At 38.2% G+C, this 21,983-nt stretch overlaps 1 protein-coding gene across 2 annotated transcripts in view; it reads left to right on the top strand.

The window, feature by feature from the left end:
- The window catches only part of CLIC4 (CLIC family member 4), a 71,349-nt gene extending 52,827 nt beyond the window's left edge, over window positions 1–18,522 (top strand). For both annotated transcript variants that reach the window (XM_045782685.2, XM_045782686.2), the window contains exons 4-6: window positions 538–644; window positions 13,394–13,575; window positions 14,310–18,522. In XM_045782685.2, the coding sequence (XP_045638641.2) occupies window positions 538–644; window positions 13,394–13,575; window positions 14,310–14,474 (454 nt within the window). In that variant the 3' untranslated portion in view covers window positions 14,475–18,522. The remainder of the gene's footprint in view (window positions 1–537; window positions 645–13,393; window positions 13,576–14,309) is intronic.
- The last annotated feature ends 3,461 nt before the right edge of the window (window positions 18,523–21,983 follow it).

The raw sequence follows: 21,983 nt of genomic DNA, 5'->3' as shown, positions 1-21,983 counted from the left end.
GTTGGCATTCCTGTTTCCAGAAAGCTCTATAGTTGAAATGTGGCTAGTGCAATGGCGGAAGTGAGTTTTTAACTTTACAGAACCCCGATTCGTTGACATTCCTATTCAGGTAGCCAGCCACGCTTCACTAATGGCTACTGTATTGGGAAATTCAGATGTAGACTATTTCCATCATTGCAGAAAGTTCTTTTGGACAGTGCTGCTCCAGACTTCTCTTTCTAAGGTGCCCATTGGCTTGGCTATGCCTCTGAACAAGTAGACTGTTTCCCCAGCATCCTAATTTATAAGATGGAGGTGGAGCGCGGATGCCCTTTGGTTGCCAAGAATATTAATATGTGAACAAAAACACTGCAGAGCTTTGTTTCCTAAGGAAAAAACACATCTTAAAAATATCATAGAAAACAGATGATGGCATTTCTTAGAGTAGTAACTGTTAAAAGATGTCTAGTAACTCCAACAATGGTTTGTTGATGGAGAGAACCTAACGCTAATGTGTCTTTGGAGGATCTGTTATCCATTCTTACTTTTCCCCCTTAGGTACTTGAAGCTTTCACCAAAACACCCAGAATCAAATACTGCTGGAATGGACATCTTTGCCAAATTCTCTGCATATATCAAGAATTCAAGGCCAGAGGCTAATGAAGGTAAAAACAAAAAACAAAAACAAAAAACCCAAATGATTGGCTTACTGTTGCACTTAAACAAACCAAAAAACCCAACAACAACAACAACCCAAATAAATCCAAAAATCCTGTTATGACAGACAATTTAAATAAATATTTTGGAGTCCAGACCTTCCCATTAAGTATTAAAAACTGGCTTTCACAGTTGATTAGAGATTTGATGATAAACCCAGGGTGAGTCCTTAAATTGCTGTTTTCCTGTTTCTAGCTGGTGGGTCAGTGCCTAGCATATGGTAGATGTACGATACAGTGTTTATTGAATGAATTGTTTTCATGAAGGGGGCGCTATACAAAGAATTAATGGTGCGTCAGAAACAGTGAATTGTGTGGTTGTGGTGGTTTGGAATAGATTGCTATAACTTCATTCAAATTATTACTAAATCTTTTGTTTATTATGTGTTCTGGCAGCCTAAAATCAGCCTGGGTGGATTTTTGTGATAATTATCCTTAAAGAGCAATTTGGGGAGTTACCCTAAGAGAGCATTTATACTCCCCAGTCTTCCTAATTTCTTCGCATCCTTAAATGGAATTTCAGTTTCAAGTTCTGTTTTCATGTGAGAATTGTTTAGGGTAGTGCAGATACAAATTCCTTCTTTTATTTATTAAAGGACACTATCTTATTATTTCATTTACCAAACTTACGCATGGTGAAGGGAAGACTCTTTGAAAGAGGTCCGTTTAATGAACCTTGTCTTAACTCCGTCATTCAGTCATTTTTCTTCTCTTTGAGATGTTAAGTATTGTTCTCTCTGAGTAAAACTCTCTAGAGAGAACATTAGTGTTTAATTAAAAGTAATTACGGTAACAAAAACGCCGGCTCCTAAAGACGCTTTAATCCATCATGGTTTTGGACGGTTTGGTGGCTTGGGTGCGGTTCTTTTGGGTAGACGTTATGGCTGCAGATGAACAAGAAAACCAAAGGGAAAAAATGATCAGTGCTGGTTAAGCACGAATAAACATCTTTTAAAAAATGGAAACACTTGCTGATTTCCTTCTGTGATTTCAGTGGGCAGAGTTCCAAGCTATTCAGGCTAGTATTTTTTCATTATTAAAATTTAAAATTGCGGCATTTTATAATCTCGTGTTGAATTTCAAGGGTTTCTAGGATAATATTCACTGCATGTGATGTTTTTCTGCAGCAGAGGGAGAGAGGGAAGAGCCGGAGCGTCCTGGCCTGGCTCACAGCTCCTCAGTGTTTTCCAGTAGCTGCCTAGGTTTGGGAACAACTTTCCTAAGTAACTGGCTTTTTCTCTGACTGATGTTTCAGTCTAAGCAATTTATACACTAAACAAACAGTTACAATGGAACCCCTCCTGTCCGCAGACAGTATCTTTTCTGTTGTACCCTTCCTTCCTGCAGGTGACTTCTTTTCTTTTCACAAAATCATCCTTTTATATCCAGATGCTCTTGCCCATAGTTCCTGAACCCTCTGAGTTAAATTCATAATGTTTTTATTTCTCTCTGTAGTTTTTGGAACCTGGAGGGTGGTTGAATTTGACACTTGGGGAGGAAAGGGGAATAAAATGTGTTTGCTTAAAAAAAAACCAACAACAGAAAAAAACCACCAAACCACAAAGAACAAAACCAAACAATTGCTTTGGGGATGGGATAGAGGGGAGAGAACAGGGGAGAAAGTGACTCATTTAAGTATAACTTTGTATTCTATTTTTTCCTATCAGTTTGTAACTGTCTTAAGTAGCCACCTACGCTTACTGTCCTTGGAATGTTGTAACCAATAAGAACAAACAACATAATGGATCATACAGCGTATAACTGAGAAGGCTTTAGAGTAAATTACCTATTGGTAAATAAGAATTCCAGTTGCCAAGCAACTTTCCCTGTAGGGCCTGTCACTGCCAGGAGATTTTAGAAAACAATATTCCAGATCATTTTGGAGCTTACTGAGTAGATGGGATTTGTTGAAGGTGTCTTGTCTGTTTAGTGCAATAAAATGCCTTAAATCTGCCTTGGAAATTAGTGTTCCAGCTCCTTCTTCCCTCAAACTGTAAACCACTTACATAGAGACGGATTTGTCATTTAACATGGTAAATCAGAGTAGGCAAGGTTTTGATTAGTCTTACAGCCTATTACATATTTTACAAAATTCAGTATGTTTGGACAAGTTTAAGACCTCTTAAGACGTAATTCTAAGTAAGGGATTAGATGCCTACATGCCGTAGTATTGGGCCAGTGAAAGAGAAGGGTCAGTGCTTAAATTGGGTACAAAATAAACAAATAGGGTTTAAAGAATAAAATAAAGGGAAATACGTATAGAGAGAGAGAGAGGGAGGGAGAAAGAAAAGAAAGAAGGAATGAATTCTTTTGGTAACATGTCCAAGCTGATTGGGAATAAGTTTGTGTAATATTTTGAAGCCTTCAAAGAAACTAATAGGTAATTCCTTTTATGGGAATGGGTTAGATATGACTTGTCCCAGATCTTTTCTTCTCACTTCTATGATTTCATTAATTTATATAAATTATTAAGCTCTCAAATGTAACTAAAAGATAATTTATTAGTGCGTTGGTATTTATAATATTCTTAAGAGCTCAATGAATTTAGCAGTGATGAAATCTGCCATTATATGTTCTACGGCATATTTCATAATGTCCAAATTCCTATTTTTAGTGGAGGCAAGGAATCTATAGGTTCTAATTAGTTCTTTTCAGAATTCGCTCCCTCCCTTTTTTTCTCTCTCTCTGTGGAAGTGTTTGGAATCAGAGGGTGGTGGTTCGTCATTGTAGCTATGGAACCGAATTGTATATTTAATCATCTTTAAATACGCCTTTTTGTTTTTTTAAGATTGTATTTATTTATTTGAGAGAGAGCAAGAGAGAGTGCATGAGCAGGGGGAGGGGCAGAAGGAGAAGCAGGCTCCTCACTGAGCAGGAAGCCGGATGTGGGACTTGATCTCAGGACCCTGGGATCATGACCTGAGCTAAAGGCAGATGCTTAACTGACTGAGCCACCCAGGCGCCCAGTCATCTTTAAATACTCCTGACCTCTCCCTGTTCTCTCTTGGCCTTTAAAAATTTGTTTGCATGAGATGACCCTTTATTGAAATTAGCAGTAGCTTTAAAATATAGTTTTATCCTTGTAAGGCTCATAATTTTGGTTTTCTTCATTGTGAATTGTATTCTTTTTCTACAGCAAATATGGTCATGTTAAATTTAATGCTTCCTGTCTTGCATTTACTCAAATTATACAAGTAATTGAGTAATGTATGCTTATTGGAAAAGTTAAAATAGTTTAGAAATAAATTTAATAAAATGTCAGTGCCCCTTCTTAACCTCATTTGAGCTCTTCCCCAACAGTTAGCATCCATCCTTTTTTTCTATGTAATTTTGCAAACATTGTATATGAGTGTGTATGTGTATATTTACATTCTGCAATTGTTTTTTCCACATATTATGTGGTAGAAGTCCTTCCATATCAAAATATAGATCTACCTCATTTTTTAGGAATACCGCTTAATGTTCCATAATACGGATTTTTATTTAACTGTTTGATAGTCCAGTGGATTGTCTCGAGTTTTTTTACTGTGACAGACAGTGCTGCCAGTGAATGTCCTTGTGCTAGATTCCAAATAGGTCAAAAGATTTTGCCCCTCAAAAGTCTACACCAGTTTATATTCCCAGTAACATGAAAGTATTCATTTCCCCACACTTCTGACCCTGGCATGAGTGTATGAGAGAGAGAGAGAGACAGGGAGAGAGAGAGTGTGTGTGTGTGCTTTAAAATTTTGCTATAGTTTCATAGGCCAAAAAAAAGTGTTCTAATTTTCAGAACTAATTTAAAAATAATCAGATGGTGTCTATTACAATTCGATACTAAGTTTTTGGAGAGCTTTTCAAATACCTTCTTAGAGACACCAGCATGACCACAGCAGGGCTGTTAGAGAATGATAGTGCTAAGACAAGGAGCGCCTTTCTCGTAGCTTGCTACTGCCGTCTAGTGGTTAGTCTGGACATTTTCTTTATCTTAACCAGATTCCTTCGTGGTTTGTCTTCAGAACTTCGTTATGTTTATTGAGTGACGCTCTTTAGTCTTGGCACCTCTGTCTTTCTTTGTTTTGTTGGCCTTCCTTGTGCTGTTACATAAAAATTGAATGAAACGAACCCACCATTCTTTGTTTGCGTTAACATACCTTTTATTCTGAGATTCTTAGTGAAAAATCATTGACATTCTAGCGCGGCACAGCAGCTCAGCTTCATCGCAGGTGCTTTACTAGGTCCAAAATTGTAGAAAGAATGGTAATTTTAATGTTTACCGCGTTCTTAACTTTAGCCTGTGCGTTGCATCTGGGATTAGAAACATTGTATGTTTCAAACCTTGTAAATTTAGAATGCTTTATTTTTTCTGTTGGATGTATTTGAAAACTCATTCAGGGAAAGGATGAATTTAGAGCAGGGTGAAGATCATAAACTTGCCCAGACTTGCCGTACCTCTCAAGTGCCCTCTGAGACTTGGTTTCAGTGTTTGAATTCAGACAGTATTATCTTCCATAGAAGCCATGACTCTGTTCATTGTAATCGGATCAAAGAATAAGTCCTTATATCGGTCTTATATCTGTGTATTTACTCTGTATTCACTAATTTTGATAGGAAGCATATTGAATCTTTAAGTTGGTTCTTTTACAGTCCTGAGATTCTCCTGTCCCTTTGTTCTTATCATCCCCACTCCCTTTTAAGGACATCCATGAAAAGTTTTCCATCCTGTCCCGGACTCCTTACTAACCTCGCTGTTTCTCACATTTCCTTCTCTTGTCGGTTTATAAATTTAACATTTCATGACTATGTCCATCATCAATAACTTCTGTGTCATCAATGAAAGGTTATATTTATTGCTTTTGTATTTTTGATCTTTTATTTTAAATGGCTTGCTTCCTTGTCACTTCCACAGTTGCAGAACTCAATTCTTCAACTTTAGTTTACTGGGCTCCTGTGTCCTCCTGTTTAACTCTTTTCTGTAAGAAATAAACTAGCTTGATCCTGGCTATGGCTAGAGTGAGCTTTTATCAATAAAATAGGTAGTTCTTTGATCCTGATCTTGTCGTTCGTCACTTGACATACATACATTCCAATTTGTTTGATATTTCCCTAAGTAAAAAATTTTACGAATTCTTCTTTACATTTTAAAATGGCTCTTATGTTCTATAGCAAAATGCGGTCCTACCTCCTTTTCAGGTTCCCACAAAGATACGACAGATACAAGTGTCTCCACTCATCTGGCTGTAAATAATGTCTGTCCTACATGTTCACCTGATTTCCTTTTGAACCTTCTCCAGACATTAAAGAAACTCCAAATTTTTATATTATTAGCCTTTCTCAGTCTGTGGCAGATGCTGATCAGATGTTTAATTTGTACTTCGATAGAATGCCATGAATTTCAGGGGATGTACGGAGGAAGCCCAGGACATGGACTTTACCTTCAAAGAATATAGAGTGCAGTTGGGGAAGCAAGAATAATACATTGATTTAATAACAAGAATTAGAAGGAAGAGGTTGGTAGACTATTAATTTAATATAAACCAGCCCAGAGTTTAAAGATTTAACAGCTCTAAAAATCTAACAGTGCTAATATTAAAAGACTGAACATAACTAATACTTTTTTTTTTAAGAGAGAGTGTGAGCTTGGGGGGCTGGGGAGGGGCAGAGGGGGAGAGAGAATCTCCACACCCAGCATGGAGCCCAACAAGGGGCTCCCTCTCTCGACCCTGAGATCATGACCCGAGCTGAAATCAGGAGTTGGACATTTAACCAACTGAGCCACTCAGGCACCCCCTTTAATATGTATTTTAAAATGATACATATTTTAAAAACATATTAAAAACTACAAGGTATTCAGTTATCAGATACTGACTTTAACTTTATTATAGATATTCAGAGGTAAAAGAACAACATGGAAATTTCAGCTAAGAACTGGACAGTATAAAAAACCAAATGGAAGTTCTAGAATTTAAAAATACAGTATCTGAAATTATGAATTCAGTATCTGAATCGAACAGATTAGACAGTGATAAAGAATTAGTGAACTGGAAGACAGGTCAGAAGGAAATAGCTAATGGAAGCACAGAGACAAAAGGACAAAAAAAAAAAAAAACCTACAAAAAAACAGAGGAAAGAGTGTAAGACTTGGGGAGCACGATGAAAAGAGTTTGATGCATTGTAACTGGAGTCCCAGAAGGAGAAGGAAAATGGAGCCAAAGGTATAGTTAGAGGTAATTGCCAAGAATTTTCCAAAACTGATGAAAGGTAACAGGCCATGGAGTCAAACATTACACAACCCCTGCAGGACAAATATAAAGAGAACCACACCTGTGTGTACCATAGGCACCTGCCGAGAACCGGACAGGATCTTTACAGGTGGCAGAGAGAAAGCTCTTCAAGATAAAAGCAGTGAGAGTGAGCAATTGACTCTCAACAGAAGCAGTAGAATCCAGAAGACAATCTTAAGAGCTCTTCAGAGAGCTGAGAGTACATTAAAATTCTCTAAAGTAGTGAAACACTCTCCCAGAGTGGAAGCGAGCACATCCAAATAATTTTTTGTTTTTGCCTCAAGATAGGACATTTGTATTTATTGCCCCGGATTCATGTACTCGCTAAACTGGTCAGCTTTTTCTTTTTCTTTTCTTTTCTTTTTTTTTTAAAGATTTTATTTATTTATTCGACAGAGATAGAGACAGCCAGTGAGAGAGGGAACACAAGCAGGGGGAGTGGGAGAGGAAGAAGCAGGCTCATAGCAGAGGAGCCTGACGTGGGGCTCGATCCCATAACGCCGGGATCACACCCTGAGCCGAAGGCAGACGCTTAACCGCTGTACCACCCAGGCACCCCATGGTCAGCTTTTTCTAACTGCCTTTTCCGTGAGCCTCTAAAATTCACCATTCAGTTTACAATTCCAAGTGGTCAGAGCACATCCACGTGCTCTAAGATGTCAGTCATGATGCTCAGAATAAGGCAGATTCTCCTTCATTTCTGTGTCTTTGAAGTAGGATATTATCTACTCTGTGTCCCATGGCTGCTCTGAGAATTAATTCTATTACATATTCACCAAGTGTTTCAGCCGAAAAAATTCTTTAAGAATGTAATAATTAAGACATTCATTTTTTATTTATGAATTTTAATAAGTGATGGTGAAATAAAGACATTTTTAACAAACAAAAACTGAGTACTTATCTCCGTAGACTCCCACTAAAAGAAATACCTAGTTTTTCAGGCAGAAGGGAAATGATTTCAGATGAACACCAAGAGACGCAAGACGGAAGGAGAGCAAAAAGTAGTAAAATATAAAGTATAAGTGAATACTGTCTGTATAAAACAGTCATGCCTTGTGGAATTTAAAATCTGGGTCGAATTAATATACATGACAATAGTAGCCTTTGGGACAGCGGGGAGGTAGTGGTCTCAGTTTCTGAGGCTCTTGCATTATCTTGGAAGTGGCGAAAGTTCTAAGTAAATGCTAATAAGTCAGGGGAACAAAGACTAGTAAAAGAATGTGTAACACACTAATAGAGGGAGAGATGAATAAATTTTCAAAACTTAATCCAAAAGAAGCAAGAAAGGAGAACACAGACAAACACAGAACAAGTAGAAATCAGAATGTCTAATGACAGATTTAAACCAAATTCTGTAGTAATTACATTCGGCGTAGATGACTTAAGTTCTCCAAAGCCAAGACCTCACTTGCCAGCTGGCTCAAAAATACGTTGCTTATGTACAAGAATGAATACACACGTATTTGTGAAACACACACCTGTATTCAGAAAAGGTGAAAGTAAAGGAGTGCAAATACTAACCAAAAGAAGTCAGCAAAGCCACACCGATACTGGACAAAGGAGACTTGAAGGAAAGAAGCACTAACTGGAGATGATGAAGCCTGTTTCAAACTGACTTAAAAGGTTAATCTACCTGAAAGATAGAATGATTCTAAATTTGCATTACTAAATACCTAGGCTGGAAATTATAACCCAGATTCACAGAGCTAAAAGAGAAATAAACTAATCCACAGCCTTGGTGGGAGATTTTACCCACTCCCTTAGCAATAACTGTTAAACTCAGCCCAAAACTAACAGAGTCTAGCAGAACTGTACAACACAATGGACTTGTGTAGTCTCGCTGATATTTACATAGAACACTGTCCCCAACGACTGCAGATTAATACATTTGGTTTTCTTTTTTTTTTTTTTTTTTAAAGATTTTATTTATTTATTTGACAGAGATAGAGACAGCCAGCGAGAGAGGGAACACAAGCAGGGGGAGTGGGAGAGGAAGAAGCAGGCTCATAGCGGAAGAGCCTGATGTGGGGCTCGATCCCAGAACGCCGGGACCACGTCCTGAGCCGAAGGCAGACGCTTAACCACTGTGCCACCCAGGCGCCCCAGATTAATACATTTGGTTTTCAAGTGCTCGTAGAACACTTCATCAAAACTGACTGTAAAGCTGAGCCATAAAGCAAATCTGAAAAATTTTCCAAAAAATGGAAATTGAAATCATACAAAAAATTTTTTTTCTGACCACAAAGAAAAGAAGCTAGAGATCAGTGACAAAATCACAGCTAGAAAATTTCTACGTCCTTGAAAAACTTAGCAGTGTGTTTCTAGTAACCCGTGGGCTAAAGAAAAATGAAATTATGAAAGACAGCAGGTCTAAATTTATGTGATATGGCTAACGCTGTGCTTAGAGGGAAACTTATACCTCTAAGCGCTTATATTAGAAAGACTGGAAATCTGACAGTCTTCACCTTGAGGGTTGAGGTAGGAAAAGATCAGCAAATTAAACTCAAGCAGAAGAAAGGAAATTCTAAAGAGCAGATTTCCTTGAAATAGGAAACAAACATGACAGAGGGTCAGTGAGGCTAAAAGTTCTTTGAAAAGTCTAATAAATAAAAATTGAGAAATCCTTGACAAGAAGTACCCAGAAAAGTGAGAAAGGCAGCAATAACCAATATTAGGAATAAAAAGACGATTACTACAGATCTTACATTGAAGTGATTTTTAGAGGATATTATGCAAATTTTTATGCTTATAAATTTGAAAACACTGTCGGTTAAATTTACAGAAAGTATAGTGTAACAAAATTACTCTAGGAGGGCATAAAATGTGAATAGTCTTATATATATAATTAAGAACCATTTCATAAAAGAATTCCAGATCCAGATAGCTCCATCGATGCACTCTGCTAAGCATTTGGGGAAGAAGTAACATTGGTGTTGCACATAGTCTTGCAGGGAACGGAAGAGAGGAAGATACTTCCCAGCTTGCTTTTTGAGGTCAACCCTGACACTCAGACCACACAAGACCATCAGAAGAAAAACAGTTTCAGGACAGTCTCTCCCGGACGTAGATGCAAAAATCTAAAATAAAATATACCCAATCCAGCAATGTGAGAAAAGATAATACACAGAACCAAGTGGGGTTTAACTTAGGAACAGAAGATTGTTTAAACAGTAAAATATTTGTATAAATTAATAGCATAAAGGAGAAAAATATCATTTCAGTAGAAGCAGAAGTACTTGATAAAATTTGATATTTATGGGAAAATGATATGTATATATATATTTGTCTTAAACTAGATATGGCAGGGAACTGCCTTGATTTGGCAGAGAGAATCTACAAAAAAAAGCGATAGCAAATATCCTATGTAATTGGGAACTAGTGAAAGGTTTCCTTTGAGCCTGAGAGCTAGGAAGCAGTGCTGTCACCACCTCAGCATTGTAGTGGAGGTCTTGGCCAGTACGATAGGCAAGAGAAAGAAATAAAAGGTATGAGAATTGCAAAGGAAGGAACCAGTTTGTCATTCTTAAGCAATATAATTGTGTATGTAGAAAATCCAGAGTAATCTACAGATAAACTGTAAGAATAAAAAAATGAATTAGCAAGGTTACTAGATACGAGGCCGTTATAAGAATTAGTTGTATTTTTGCATGCTAGCAACAAACAATAGAAAACATGCAAAAATATTTACACCATCAAAATGTCAGATATTTTTGTAAAAAGTCAAATATTTAGGAATAAATCCAATAAAAGATGGTGAAAGCTTCTACATAGGAAACATAAGACACTGGAAGAAATGTTTTAAAGATTTAAATAAGTGGTATTGATAGATTGGAGGCCTCGATATTGTAAAGATGCCAGTTCTCAGGTTGGGGTTCTGTTGAATCTGTAGATCATTCAAAAACCCAGCCGGTTTTCTGTGCACGCGTGCGTGTGCGCGCATGTGTGAATTGACATGCTAATTCTAAAATTTATTAGGGAAATGGAAGGAACCAAGAATAGCCAAGATGATCTTGAAGAGAAACTTACGTTACCTGATAACAAGACTTACAAAGGGATAGTAGTTAAACCAGTGTGGTACTAATACTAGGATACACAAACAGAACAACGGAGCAGAATATGGAGTCAAGAAAACACCCCTATCTCACACCCTACGCAAAAACCATGTCTAAGCGGATTGTAGTATATATAAATATACTAAATAATATACCTTCTAGAAGATAATGGAGGATATCGTCATAATTTGGGGGTAGGTAAGATTTCTTAATCTGGAAGAAGCACTGATTGTGGAAGAAACAAAATTGATTAATTTGACATTAGGTTTAGTAACTTCTGTTTGTAAAAAGTCACCATTTAGGGAGCGGAAAAGGTAAAGAAGGTATATGTAATACATATAACCACAAAGGGTTTGCACCTGTAATTTATAGAGCACTCCTACAAATAAGGCAAGCTATGCAATGAAAAATGAGCAAACGGCACTTTACAAAAAGAATATCCAGATAGTAAATATGAAAAGGTGGCAGACCTAATTTGTCATCCCCCTGAACGGCTAAAACTGAAGAGGCCGACAGCCCCGAGTGGTGTCGAACGTGTGAAGTCCCTGGGATGTCTCTACCCTGCTCTTTGTGGTCTTGAACTTGGCACGTCGACTGCAGTTTCTACCAAACCTGAACGTAGGTACACCCAGTAGCCCACAACTCCGTGTTTGAGTGGAATATGAACAGATGTGCAACCAAAAGATTTGTCCAAGAATGTTTGTTACACGATTAGTCATGAGCCTCAAACCGGAAACAGCACAGACTCCATTAACAGGATGGATGAACACTTCTTACGTCGTCCTGTGGCGGAATGCTCTGTAACGACGAAAATGGCCGCTCTGCCTCGCACAGCACCGCAGATGGTGTTTCTTAGGGCGCTACGCTGGAACCTCCGCCTGTCCTTCCCTTCCGTGGCTTCGGCATTCATTTGTGTTCTCAGGACTTCCAGACATACTGCTCCAGCCCAGACTGTTCCAGACACTGTGGCCCCGCTGTCTGTCGGGTGCTTCGACCCTGATGTCTCACAGACACCTCGAAGGCAGCGTATACTGAACTCGTGTCCGCACCCCCTGAACCTGCTTCTCTAGGCAGGTCCGTGTTTCAGCAGATGACACCAGCGTTTACCCTGGGGATCGTTCGTTGACTTTCTCTGCACTACTCCCACTCCCCAAAACGTAAACTCGAACTGCTTTCTTCAAGAGTGGATTTAACAGTGCTTAGAATGAGAGTTGGCGTGTAGTAGGGGCTCATGTCTGTATTTCGTTGAAGGCATTTATCCTTCTTCCGTATTCAGTTTTGTCTCTGACCTCTGTTGGTTTTCATCTCCTAAGTACCTCTAAAATCCACTTACTCCTTTTTATACCCGCAGCCCCTTATCCAGCTAAGACTGCCGTCTGTTGTCTGGACTGTTAGGAAGGGACCAAGGGATGAGTGGGTGGGAGCAATTTGGAAGAAGAGGTTCTGGCTTAGGACATACTTACGTTGCTGGTGAAATATCTAATATGCAGCATATAAAACTTTGGTCTTTTTCTCTAATGGAACCAAATTTATTCAAAGTTTAATTGTATTGGTTGTCACCTCATGGTATTTAGCTTTCTTTTATGGCCAAGCCCTGTAGTCGTCAGCATGAGCTTGTGCATTCTGGGAGTGGGGGGTCAGGGTGGCCTGGGAAGTATTCCTCTCTAACGACATTCCCACCCCCTCTGCCAAAGGTCACTAACCTTGACTTTCCAGGTATAGAGGGGTGGCTCTGTCCCACTCGTCTCTGAATTACAACAATCATAGCATCTTACTCTATTTGGGTGAAGAGCCCCCTCATTCACTTTTGTAAATCGAACTCTCTAATCTGATGTCTGTGTTTTCCGTGTTACTATAAAATAGCGCTGTTCTTGGCTTCTTGGGTTGTATTATAAGACAGTGCAAAAACTTCAGGCTTTCTGCTTGGATTATCTGTATTGGAGTATTTTCACATGTTTCTTGGTGATAAATCCAAATATTCCTGGGGAAACAGGCATTACAATCTCTGTCTTGGCAAGATTTTCTTCCCTAGATTTGAATTAATAGGTTTGCCTTTTCTCACTCATTTTTCTAGTTTAAACAGCGACTGTGTTGGGTCATAGTGTGTTTGTAAGTGGGGCATTTAGTTATTGAGTTTTTACAGATTCCAATTTCTGAAACTGTTATGCTCATTTCTGTATTTACCTGAACAAAGGGACTTGTGTGTCTCATCCCTCACCCCATGTAAATAAGCCCCAGGAGAGCAGGAACCTTGTCTGTCCTGTTCAACGTGCTTCATGTCAGACTAAGCATTTGATAAAATAGTTACTGACTGAAAGAGTAACGCTGTTACTTAGGGACTTGGGTGGTTTTCCTTCTCACAGTAACCCCATCTTTCTTTCAGCGTTGGAGAGGGGTCTCTTGAAAACTCTGCAGAAACTGGATGAATATCTGAATTCTCCCCTCCCTGATGAAATTGATGAGAACAGTATGGAGGACATTAAGTTTTCTACACGTAAATTTCTGGATGGCAATGAAATGACATTAGCTGATTGCAACCTGCTTCCCAAACTGCACATTGTCAAGGTAGGCATGCAGGGGTGGTGTGACATCGCCATTAGACCGGGTATTCTCTGTGTACTAAGATAGCACTTTCTTTGTCTATAAATTTTTTTTTGATCTGGTATATGACTAGGAACCCTGAAACAGTATAACTTCATGCTATTTAGGCAACAGTTGGAATAATAGAGTTAATTAAATGTAAAATTATGTCTTAAAATGGAGACGTATGCGAAAGAAGAATATTTATTTTTTTCTGTGACTATATAAAAATTAAAAAATGTAGCAGGTAACTTTGGATTGGAGTTTGCTACATTGATTTCATGTTGTCAGATTCTGTTCTGTGATCACCTGGATTATTTCTATACAAGGCAAGAAATATTTATTGAGCATTTACTGTGTAAGACACTGGCCTAAACAGTGTAGTAGTCAACACTAGTTGTGTGATAAAAACCAAGACCAGGGAAAACAGAGATCGCCCGTCGTGCGTGCGCCTTCAAGTATTTCCCCAGGGATCACATCTGGCTGTCTCCCTGGGTCACCAGGGCAGGCGTGTGCAGTCCCTGTCACCTTACTGAAGTTCCGATGTACTTTGCAGTCCTTGTCGTTATTTAAAACTCTAGTTAGAAGAAAGGTGACTTCTTCTCAAATAGAAGCAGTTCTCAGAGGTCAACAGAATTAGTTTGCCCTAAAATCAGAGAGAGGTCTGGTTTACAAGTCCTGGAAAATAAATGTTAACTTTCGATCCCTTTGTATTTCAGGTGGTGGCCAAAAAATATCGCAACTTCGATATTCCGAAAGGAATGATGGGCATCTGGAGATACTTAACTAATGCGTATAGTAGGGATGAGTTTACCAATACCTGTCCCAGTGACAAGGAGGTTGAAATCGCGTATAGTGATGTAGCCAAAAGACTTACCAAGTAAAATGTCACTTACGAGAGAGATGTCTTCGCATCTTCCCCTAAGAATCTGCTTTTCCTAACAGACTGCTCCTGTTCCCATAACGTAGAAATCGTATTTTGCATGAATGTGCGGTTATTCAAGATTAGGATAAAGGATAGACAAGGTATAGTAGCTGTCTTTAAATATGCACTCCTAAGCAGTATTATGTTCAAATTCTTTATCCTGTCTCCCTCCCCTGCCCCGTACCCTCCTCTCCTCTGATTCGGAGACACTCCGCCACACTCTCCCCTTTAGAGGTAGCTCGCCATCCCTCCGGAGCCCTCAGCACTGTCTGTTCACTGTGGACAGAGGGCAGAACTTCTGGGTGCAGTGTGTAACTGTTAAAGTGGCACCCCCGACCTCATCAGTCAGCCCCAAACTGGTGCACAATGCATGGTACAAGGAATATTTATGTATTGGGGGGATTATATAATATTTAGCAAGAGTATATTGAAAGGATTGCTACTGTATCAGAACCCTCCTCTTCAGTTCCGTCTGTCCGGGGTATGGCACCACCAGTGAAGAGAGCGTCATGCAGAAAGTCACTACAGGTTTTGCTGTTTTACTTTGTACGTGGATTTTTACTTTTGCCTAAAAGCATGTATCCTTCTTATCAGTTATAACATCTGATATTATGTAGAAGCTGAAAGTTTAGAGAGAGGGATGGCATATTCTCAAGATCTTCCTCAAGCATTTTATCTATATGAGCAGAACCAATGGGCACCTGCTACTCTGTCCACATGTGTTGTTTTTTGTGTGGATTGGGCCCGGTGCCATTCGTTCGGAACTTTATTGCTTTCCTTCTCCATTTCACAGAGCTCCTTTGTAGGTCAGCCTAGACCTTGCTGTCTGTAGATCTTTCGAGTAACACTACATAAACTGATATTTAGCTGACTTAGCTGTAGCAGTACAACAACCTGCAACGTCAACAGTAACACAGATACTAACCTAAGGAATGTAGGGTGGGTTGGTCAAAATGTCAAGCAGAATTTTGTTTCTGAAGCATATTTAATTAACGTGGATAATGTAAAGGAAGCGTTATCCATCCTGAATTAAAAACGAGGTAAAACACCCATTACCAGCTTTTCCGTTCCACCCCCGTTGACCGTTAAACGTTGGGTAGAGGGTGGCTCACTCCACTGGGACTAAATCGTAGTCGTCGTGGTGAGGACGTATTTACTGCAGTTTCGCCTCAGCTCAATCATTGTACTTCTTTCAATTAAATTTTTCTAAAGCCACATTGAGGAATAGCACTCTGCATGTTTGTTTTTTTAAAAAATTGAAGTCCTAAACCAAGGATGATTTGTGCTCTAACAAGGGAGGATGAACTTGGTAAAAATAAAACAAAAATTTGCTATGGATTTATTCATTTTTTAAAAAATGGACTTTCGAAGTACTACTGCTCCAAAGACCGTGGTTGTAACTATAATACATTTTTGGTAATTTTTTTATATGTAACTTGCTTAAGAAGTGCTATTTCTCATAGGCTGTTTTTGGAAATTTAAGTATAGTATTGCTTTAAAATGGCAATGTTTTCCCCCCTTTGGTGTGTTAACATTTAGTAATCACTGGTGTTATGGAGACAGCCTGATTTTTATAAGCATATACTGCATTATTTAACCCATCAGTAATTAGCTCGGTATAGAACGATAAGCTCCATATTGTATCCATTTGGCTCAGGGAGGTTTCTTTGCCTTGCGCTTCTTAGAACTCCTTATTGCTGATCAAAAGTTTGGGCACCCACCTTTTTGTAATTAAATATTGGATGATGATGACTTATCTGGTTGCAAGAAAAGCACTCAGGTTATCACTGGGAGGGTCTGCAGCAGTAGCTTCAGTGGGTGAAAACGTCAGCGTGTGCACCAGGACACAGGCAGCCATCACCACTTCTCCCCTCCTTTTAAAATAGTAGTAACTTGGCATTCAGGTGATAACTGAACCTCGCCTCATGGCTCTCAAAGTATGCAAAAGATTCAAGAGAAGGATCTGTTCTTTCCAGTGAGCAGGGGACGAAGTGGTGCAGAATACAGGGGCTAATGAGGACAGAGGTACATTTCTCAAAATAGAGGGATGAAAATCACATTCTGAAATTCAGTTGTGAACTATTTTCACTTTGGATGTTTATTCTCCTTGTTGTCTTTTTAAAATTTATCCCATGATTGTACTTGGCTGTCTCTCTAGGTGTCCAAGGAAGGCAGGTCTGTCTGTTATGATTTTGATGTAGAAAGACAGATCTTACTACTTTATCAGGGAAGATAGATGAAATTGAGATTGGCAAATGGACAAAAGCTAGGAAAAAGGATGATCCCAGAACATGACCCCCCCCCCCCCCATTTTATACTTGTGTGAAAGATCGTAGCTTAAAATCTTGGGAGATTTTAGGGCATAAAAGTTTTCATGGTAGTTTATGAACTGATACAATGCAGATCATCTGTTACTATTTCTACAACTACTAAATCCTTTCTCCTTTTATTTAAACCCCTTCTGTTCCACTTCAACACGATTAGAGTCTGAATGGAAACTCTCAGTATTTTCCAAGGAATTCTGAGGAATTTTCGTGTTGAACAGTTGGAAAGATCTTTACTGTTTCAGTTGATACAACTTCCTTTTTTAAAAAAATGTAGATGCAAATTTTCTATACCCCTCTGCTATCTTTTATTAGGATCATTGACTTTTGTGATGAAAATCATAGAAGATTTGATTTCTTGATAACTCAGCTTACACAATTTATTTTTAAATGCTTGAGCAATCTGTGTACAATTAAGAGATTTCTGACATTTATTCTTACACTAAATTGATCAACTCTAGAATTTAGGCATTTTAATGTCTGTTGAGTTTTGAATCTCTCCAGGGTTGTGTAGATAGCATTTGTTTCTGTACATTTAAAATACCCATTTAGGAAATATCTGCAAGGTAAAAAATGAGAAGAAATAGCAATGTATTTTTTCATGAACATTTTGATACACATTTCATCGTTTATTGATTAACCATTTTCTTACACTGGTTATAATCAGTATTTGATTCAGAGAGGGAAGCATTCTTTATTGATACACTATATGGGCTTTTTTTTTAAAATTCCATCCTTTACAAATGATCGAGATTGGGGCTGTCAAAATCATATTTTTATCATGGAAAAAATTTCAACTCCCTAAGTCCTGATGTTGAACAGAATTGGAGTATTTTCTTTAGAATTACTTGAAAAGGCAAATGAAAGCTTATTATAGAATGCATGTATTTTCTTTTCTCTCTCTAGAACCAGTATATTGCTGGCAGCTATTGTATTAAAAAATAAAGTATATTTTCACTATCATAAAAGGTTCTTTTTTCCCCCCTCATGAAAATAAATAACAACGTGGGGTAAAAGTATTTTACTTGAGACTACTTTTTTCCATGAGTGGGTGACTCAACAGATTTAATAGATTAAAGAGGAAAAAATCATATGGTCATTTCGGTAGGTGCATAAAATAATTTGATAAAAACTCTCATGATTTTCATTCTTGGCAAAGTAGGGCCAGAGGTAAACATTTTTTAACCTGAAAAGCCATCTGCCAAGAACCTACAGCAAATTTCATAGGCAAATATGAAACAAAAGTCCTCCCATTAAAGCCCGGAGTAAGACAGGATTGCCTTCTACCACAGCTATTATTTGGCTACTTTCTACAGCTACTTTATTAGAAGCATCCTAGTCAATGCAGTAAAATCCGTAGAAAGAATAGGGAATGGAAAAGAAGGGACCAAATGGCTGCTCTTTGCAGATGATGCATATACATAAAGGAAATCCAAAATAACCTATCAGAAATAATAAAATTCAGCCAGATTACTAGATAAAATATTGAAAAAATAGAATTACTGTATACTAATATTAACCATATTAAAATTAATAAACTAGTAACATTGGATGACATTTCTTCTGGACAAAACCTGGGTGACTGAGGAAAATGGAAAATTGTCAATGTATACTTTTTTGAGCTTTGAGAAATTTGTAACATACATTACCTATTCTAAAAAATAAAATGCTTTAAAAGATAAACTAATCTTTGAATTAATCCATTAATCTTAGATCAAATCTAATAGAAAATGAAATTCCTTTATGAAGAAAAATGCAAACTATTATCAAAGGACCTAATAGTAATTTGCTCAATGGATAGGTATACCATGTTCATGGATAGGGGGGCTTAAGAATCTTAAGAGTTTTAATTCTGTCTCAAGTAATTGATAAATTCAGTAGGTTTTCCAACAAAATCTCAAGTGTGTGTGTGTGTGAACTAGACAAATGGATTTTAAAAATTCATGTGGAAGAATTAAGCCCCTCTATAGCCCATATATATCTGGAGAAGGGAGAGAAACTTAGGAAACTTGCCTGACAAGATATAAAGACTTAAAAGTTTATAGTAATTGATGGGTAGGATATAGTAGATCACACCAACACAGCATTCATACTGCAACTAACAAAAACAAAATAATATTTTTAAACATCAGAAAATTGGACTAAATGAATTGGAATTTCAGAGAAGGAAGGCTTTCTGAGGTGAACTGATGGTTTGGCTGTTTTCTTCCCTGGGGGGCATTTGCTGATTCTGGGCCTGAAACTGAGGATTGGGTTTGGCCCATGCAGAGGGGCTCTACTGGGGAAAAGAAAATTACAAGGCTCTTGGTTACAGGGCACACTGGAAGCCTGGGAACCCCCAAATACATGACTGGTTTTCTCATAGGACATTTGCTGAATTCCAAAGCTACACATGGCATGCTAGAAGCTAAGCCAAGGACTTCCGAAAGGCAGAATGAAATCTCCCATAATCTCATCATATTTAGGAGACAAGATTTCATTAGCAGGAGGGGTTTACCCAAAACACACAGAAAGCAGCATAATGATTGCCTGGCACTGGAGGCAGGAGTGGGAATTGCTAATAAGAATAAAGGATCATTTTGGGATGATGGGTCTATTTTAAATATGAATTCTAGGTAAGGGTCTAGTGTCCAGAATATATAAAGAGTTCATATAACTGAATAATAAATGAGCAAGGATTTGAATAGATATCTCCTCAAAGAAGATACACAGATGGCCAATAGACATATAAAAGAAGCTTAACGTTAGTCATTAGGGAAATGAAAATTAAAGCCCCCCCCCCACACGCACACACAAAACCCTCTAGTATGGCTATAATCAAGAAGACAATTATTAAATGTGGGCAATGATATGGAGAAATCAGAACTCTCATACTTTGCTGGTGGGAATGTAAAATGGTACAGCCACTTCGGAAAACAGTCTGGCAGTTCTTCAAAAAGTTAAACATAGAGTAGTCATATGACCCAGCAATTCCATTCTTAGGTTTATAACCAGGAGAAATAAAACTTTGTCCACACATCTTGTACATAGATGCTCATTTCACTGTTACAGTAGCCAAAACATGGAAGCAACCCAGATGTCAACAGATGGGTGGGTTAAAAAAAAGTCTTTCTATATATTCATATAATGGGATACTATTCAGCCATAAAAAAGTACAGACACAAGGTACAATACAATTGAACCTTGAAAACATGCTCAGTGAAAGAAGCAATCACAAAAGGCCACATATGATTCCATTTATATGAAATGTCCAGAATAGGGAAATCTTAGAGAGACCGACAAATTAGTGGATTGCTAGGAGTTGGGGGAAGAAAGAATGGGGAGTGGCTGCTGGTGAGTATAGGATTCCTTCTTGGGGCGATGAAAATGTTCCAGAACTAAGTAATCATGATGATTGTTCAACTTCGTGAATACTAAAATACAAAACCAAAACAAAACACTGAATTGTGTACTTTAAAAGGGTGAATTTTATGGTATATTAAGTTATATCTCAATTTTTAAAAATTGCATGGAGGCAGCTCTGCCAGGCTCGAGTTTTGGATAATCAGGATATTGACAGGTTAATTGGCAAAGTTAGTAATGTGGATTTCCTTTGTGTTTGAATTAGAGTTCAATTTAAATGTCATCAAAAATATATTCCTTTAAAAAAAAGATTTCATTAGAGAGCATGAGGGGGGGAGGGGCCAGAGGAGAAGAAGAGAGAGATGGAGAAGCAGACTCCCTACTGAGCGTGGAGCCCCACGTGGGGCTTGATCCCAGGACCGTGAGATCATGACCTGAGCCAAAATCAGATGTTTAACTGAATGAGCCACCCAGGCACCACTTTCCAAAATATATTCTTAAAAGGGAAAAAGGAAAAAGAAAAAAAGAATTTTCTATAAACCGTTTAACTGTGTTCACCTAAAATGGGTGAATTCTACAGTTTGTAAATTATGCCTTTATAAAGCTTTTTTTTTTAAACTGAAAAATGCAAATCTGAAATTATTTCATTTTATGGGTTTAACAGTAAGATGGACACGGCAGAAGACAGGATTAGTGCTTGAAGGCAGGTCCACAGAACAAATCCAAACTGAAGCAAAGACAGTAAAAAGAATGTGAAAACAAAAAAATCTCCAAGAAAAGAGCATAGGAGACAAGGAACACAGTCTAAAGATATGCGTAACTAAAGTCAGCGGACAGAAACATAATGGGGCAGAGACAGTATTTGGTGAAATAATGGGTGAGAATTTCCTAAAACTGTTGACATCAAACCACAGATTCATAAGCCTCGGCAAACTCCATATGGAATAAAAACAAAGAGACCACACCTAAGAATGTTGTAGTCAAACTGCTGCAAACCAAAGACAAAATCCTAAAGACATCCAGAGAAGAATGACCCATAACCTTTGAAGGAGTAACAATAATACTAATGGTGGACTTTTCAGCAGAGACATGGGAAGCGAGAAGACAGGGGAATCTTTAAACTGCTAAAAAGAAAAAAAACCCCCACCAATGGAGAATTCCATACTTAGTGAAAGTATTCTCATAAGCTAAGCCAAAAAGGGCATTTTCAGACAGACAAAAGCAGAGAGAATTCGGCACTAGCAAACCAGCGTGCGAAAGACACTAAAGGAAGTACTTCAGCCCAAAGGAAAATGACCCCCAGATTGAAGGCAGAACCAGATGGGAGAATAAAAAGCAATGGCAACAGTAAAATCTGTAGGCAAATGTAAAAGCATATTGATTCTTTAAAGAGCAACAATAATGTCGTGAAGACATGCACTGTTGTATATTTTATTTCTGCGGAAGTAAACATTTACGTATTTATATTCTATGGAAGCACATTTTGTGAAACATAACTGGTTATAGAAGTAAAATATAGGGGCGCCTGGGTAGCGCAGTCGTTAAGCGTCTGCCTTCAGCTCAGGGCGTGATCCCGGCATTCCGGGATCGAGTCCCACATTGGGCTCCTCTGCTGGGAGCCTGCTTCTTCCTCTCCCACTCCCCTGCTGTGTTCCCTCTCTCGCTGGCTGTCTCTCTGTCACATAAATAAATAAAATCTTTAAAAAAGAAAAAGAAGTAAAATATAATGGAGGAAAATATATAATGTGGAATATATAACTGGTTATATATTAGGAATATATAACTTTGGTGGAAGTGTAGGA

The sequence above is a fragment of the Ursus americanus genome, chromosome 33, assembly GCF_024610735.1.
Source record: "Ursus americanus isolate L20-20 chromosome 33, mUrsAme1.1.p, whole genome shotgun sequence".
NCBI classification, from domain to species: domain Eukaryota; kingdom Metazoa; phylum Chordata; class Mammalia; order Carnivora; family Ursidae; genus Ursus; species Ursus americanus.
The sequence above is the reverse complement of the archived record's forward strand: the minus strand, read 5'-3'. Positions and strand labels throughout refer to the sequence as shown.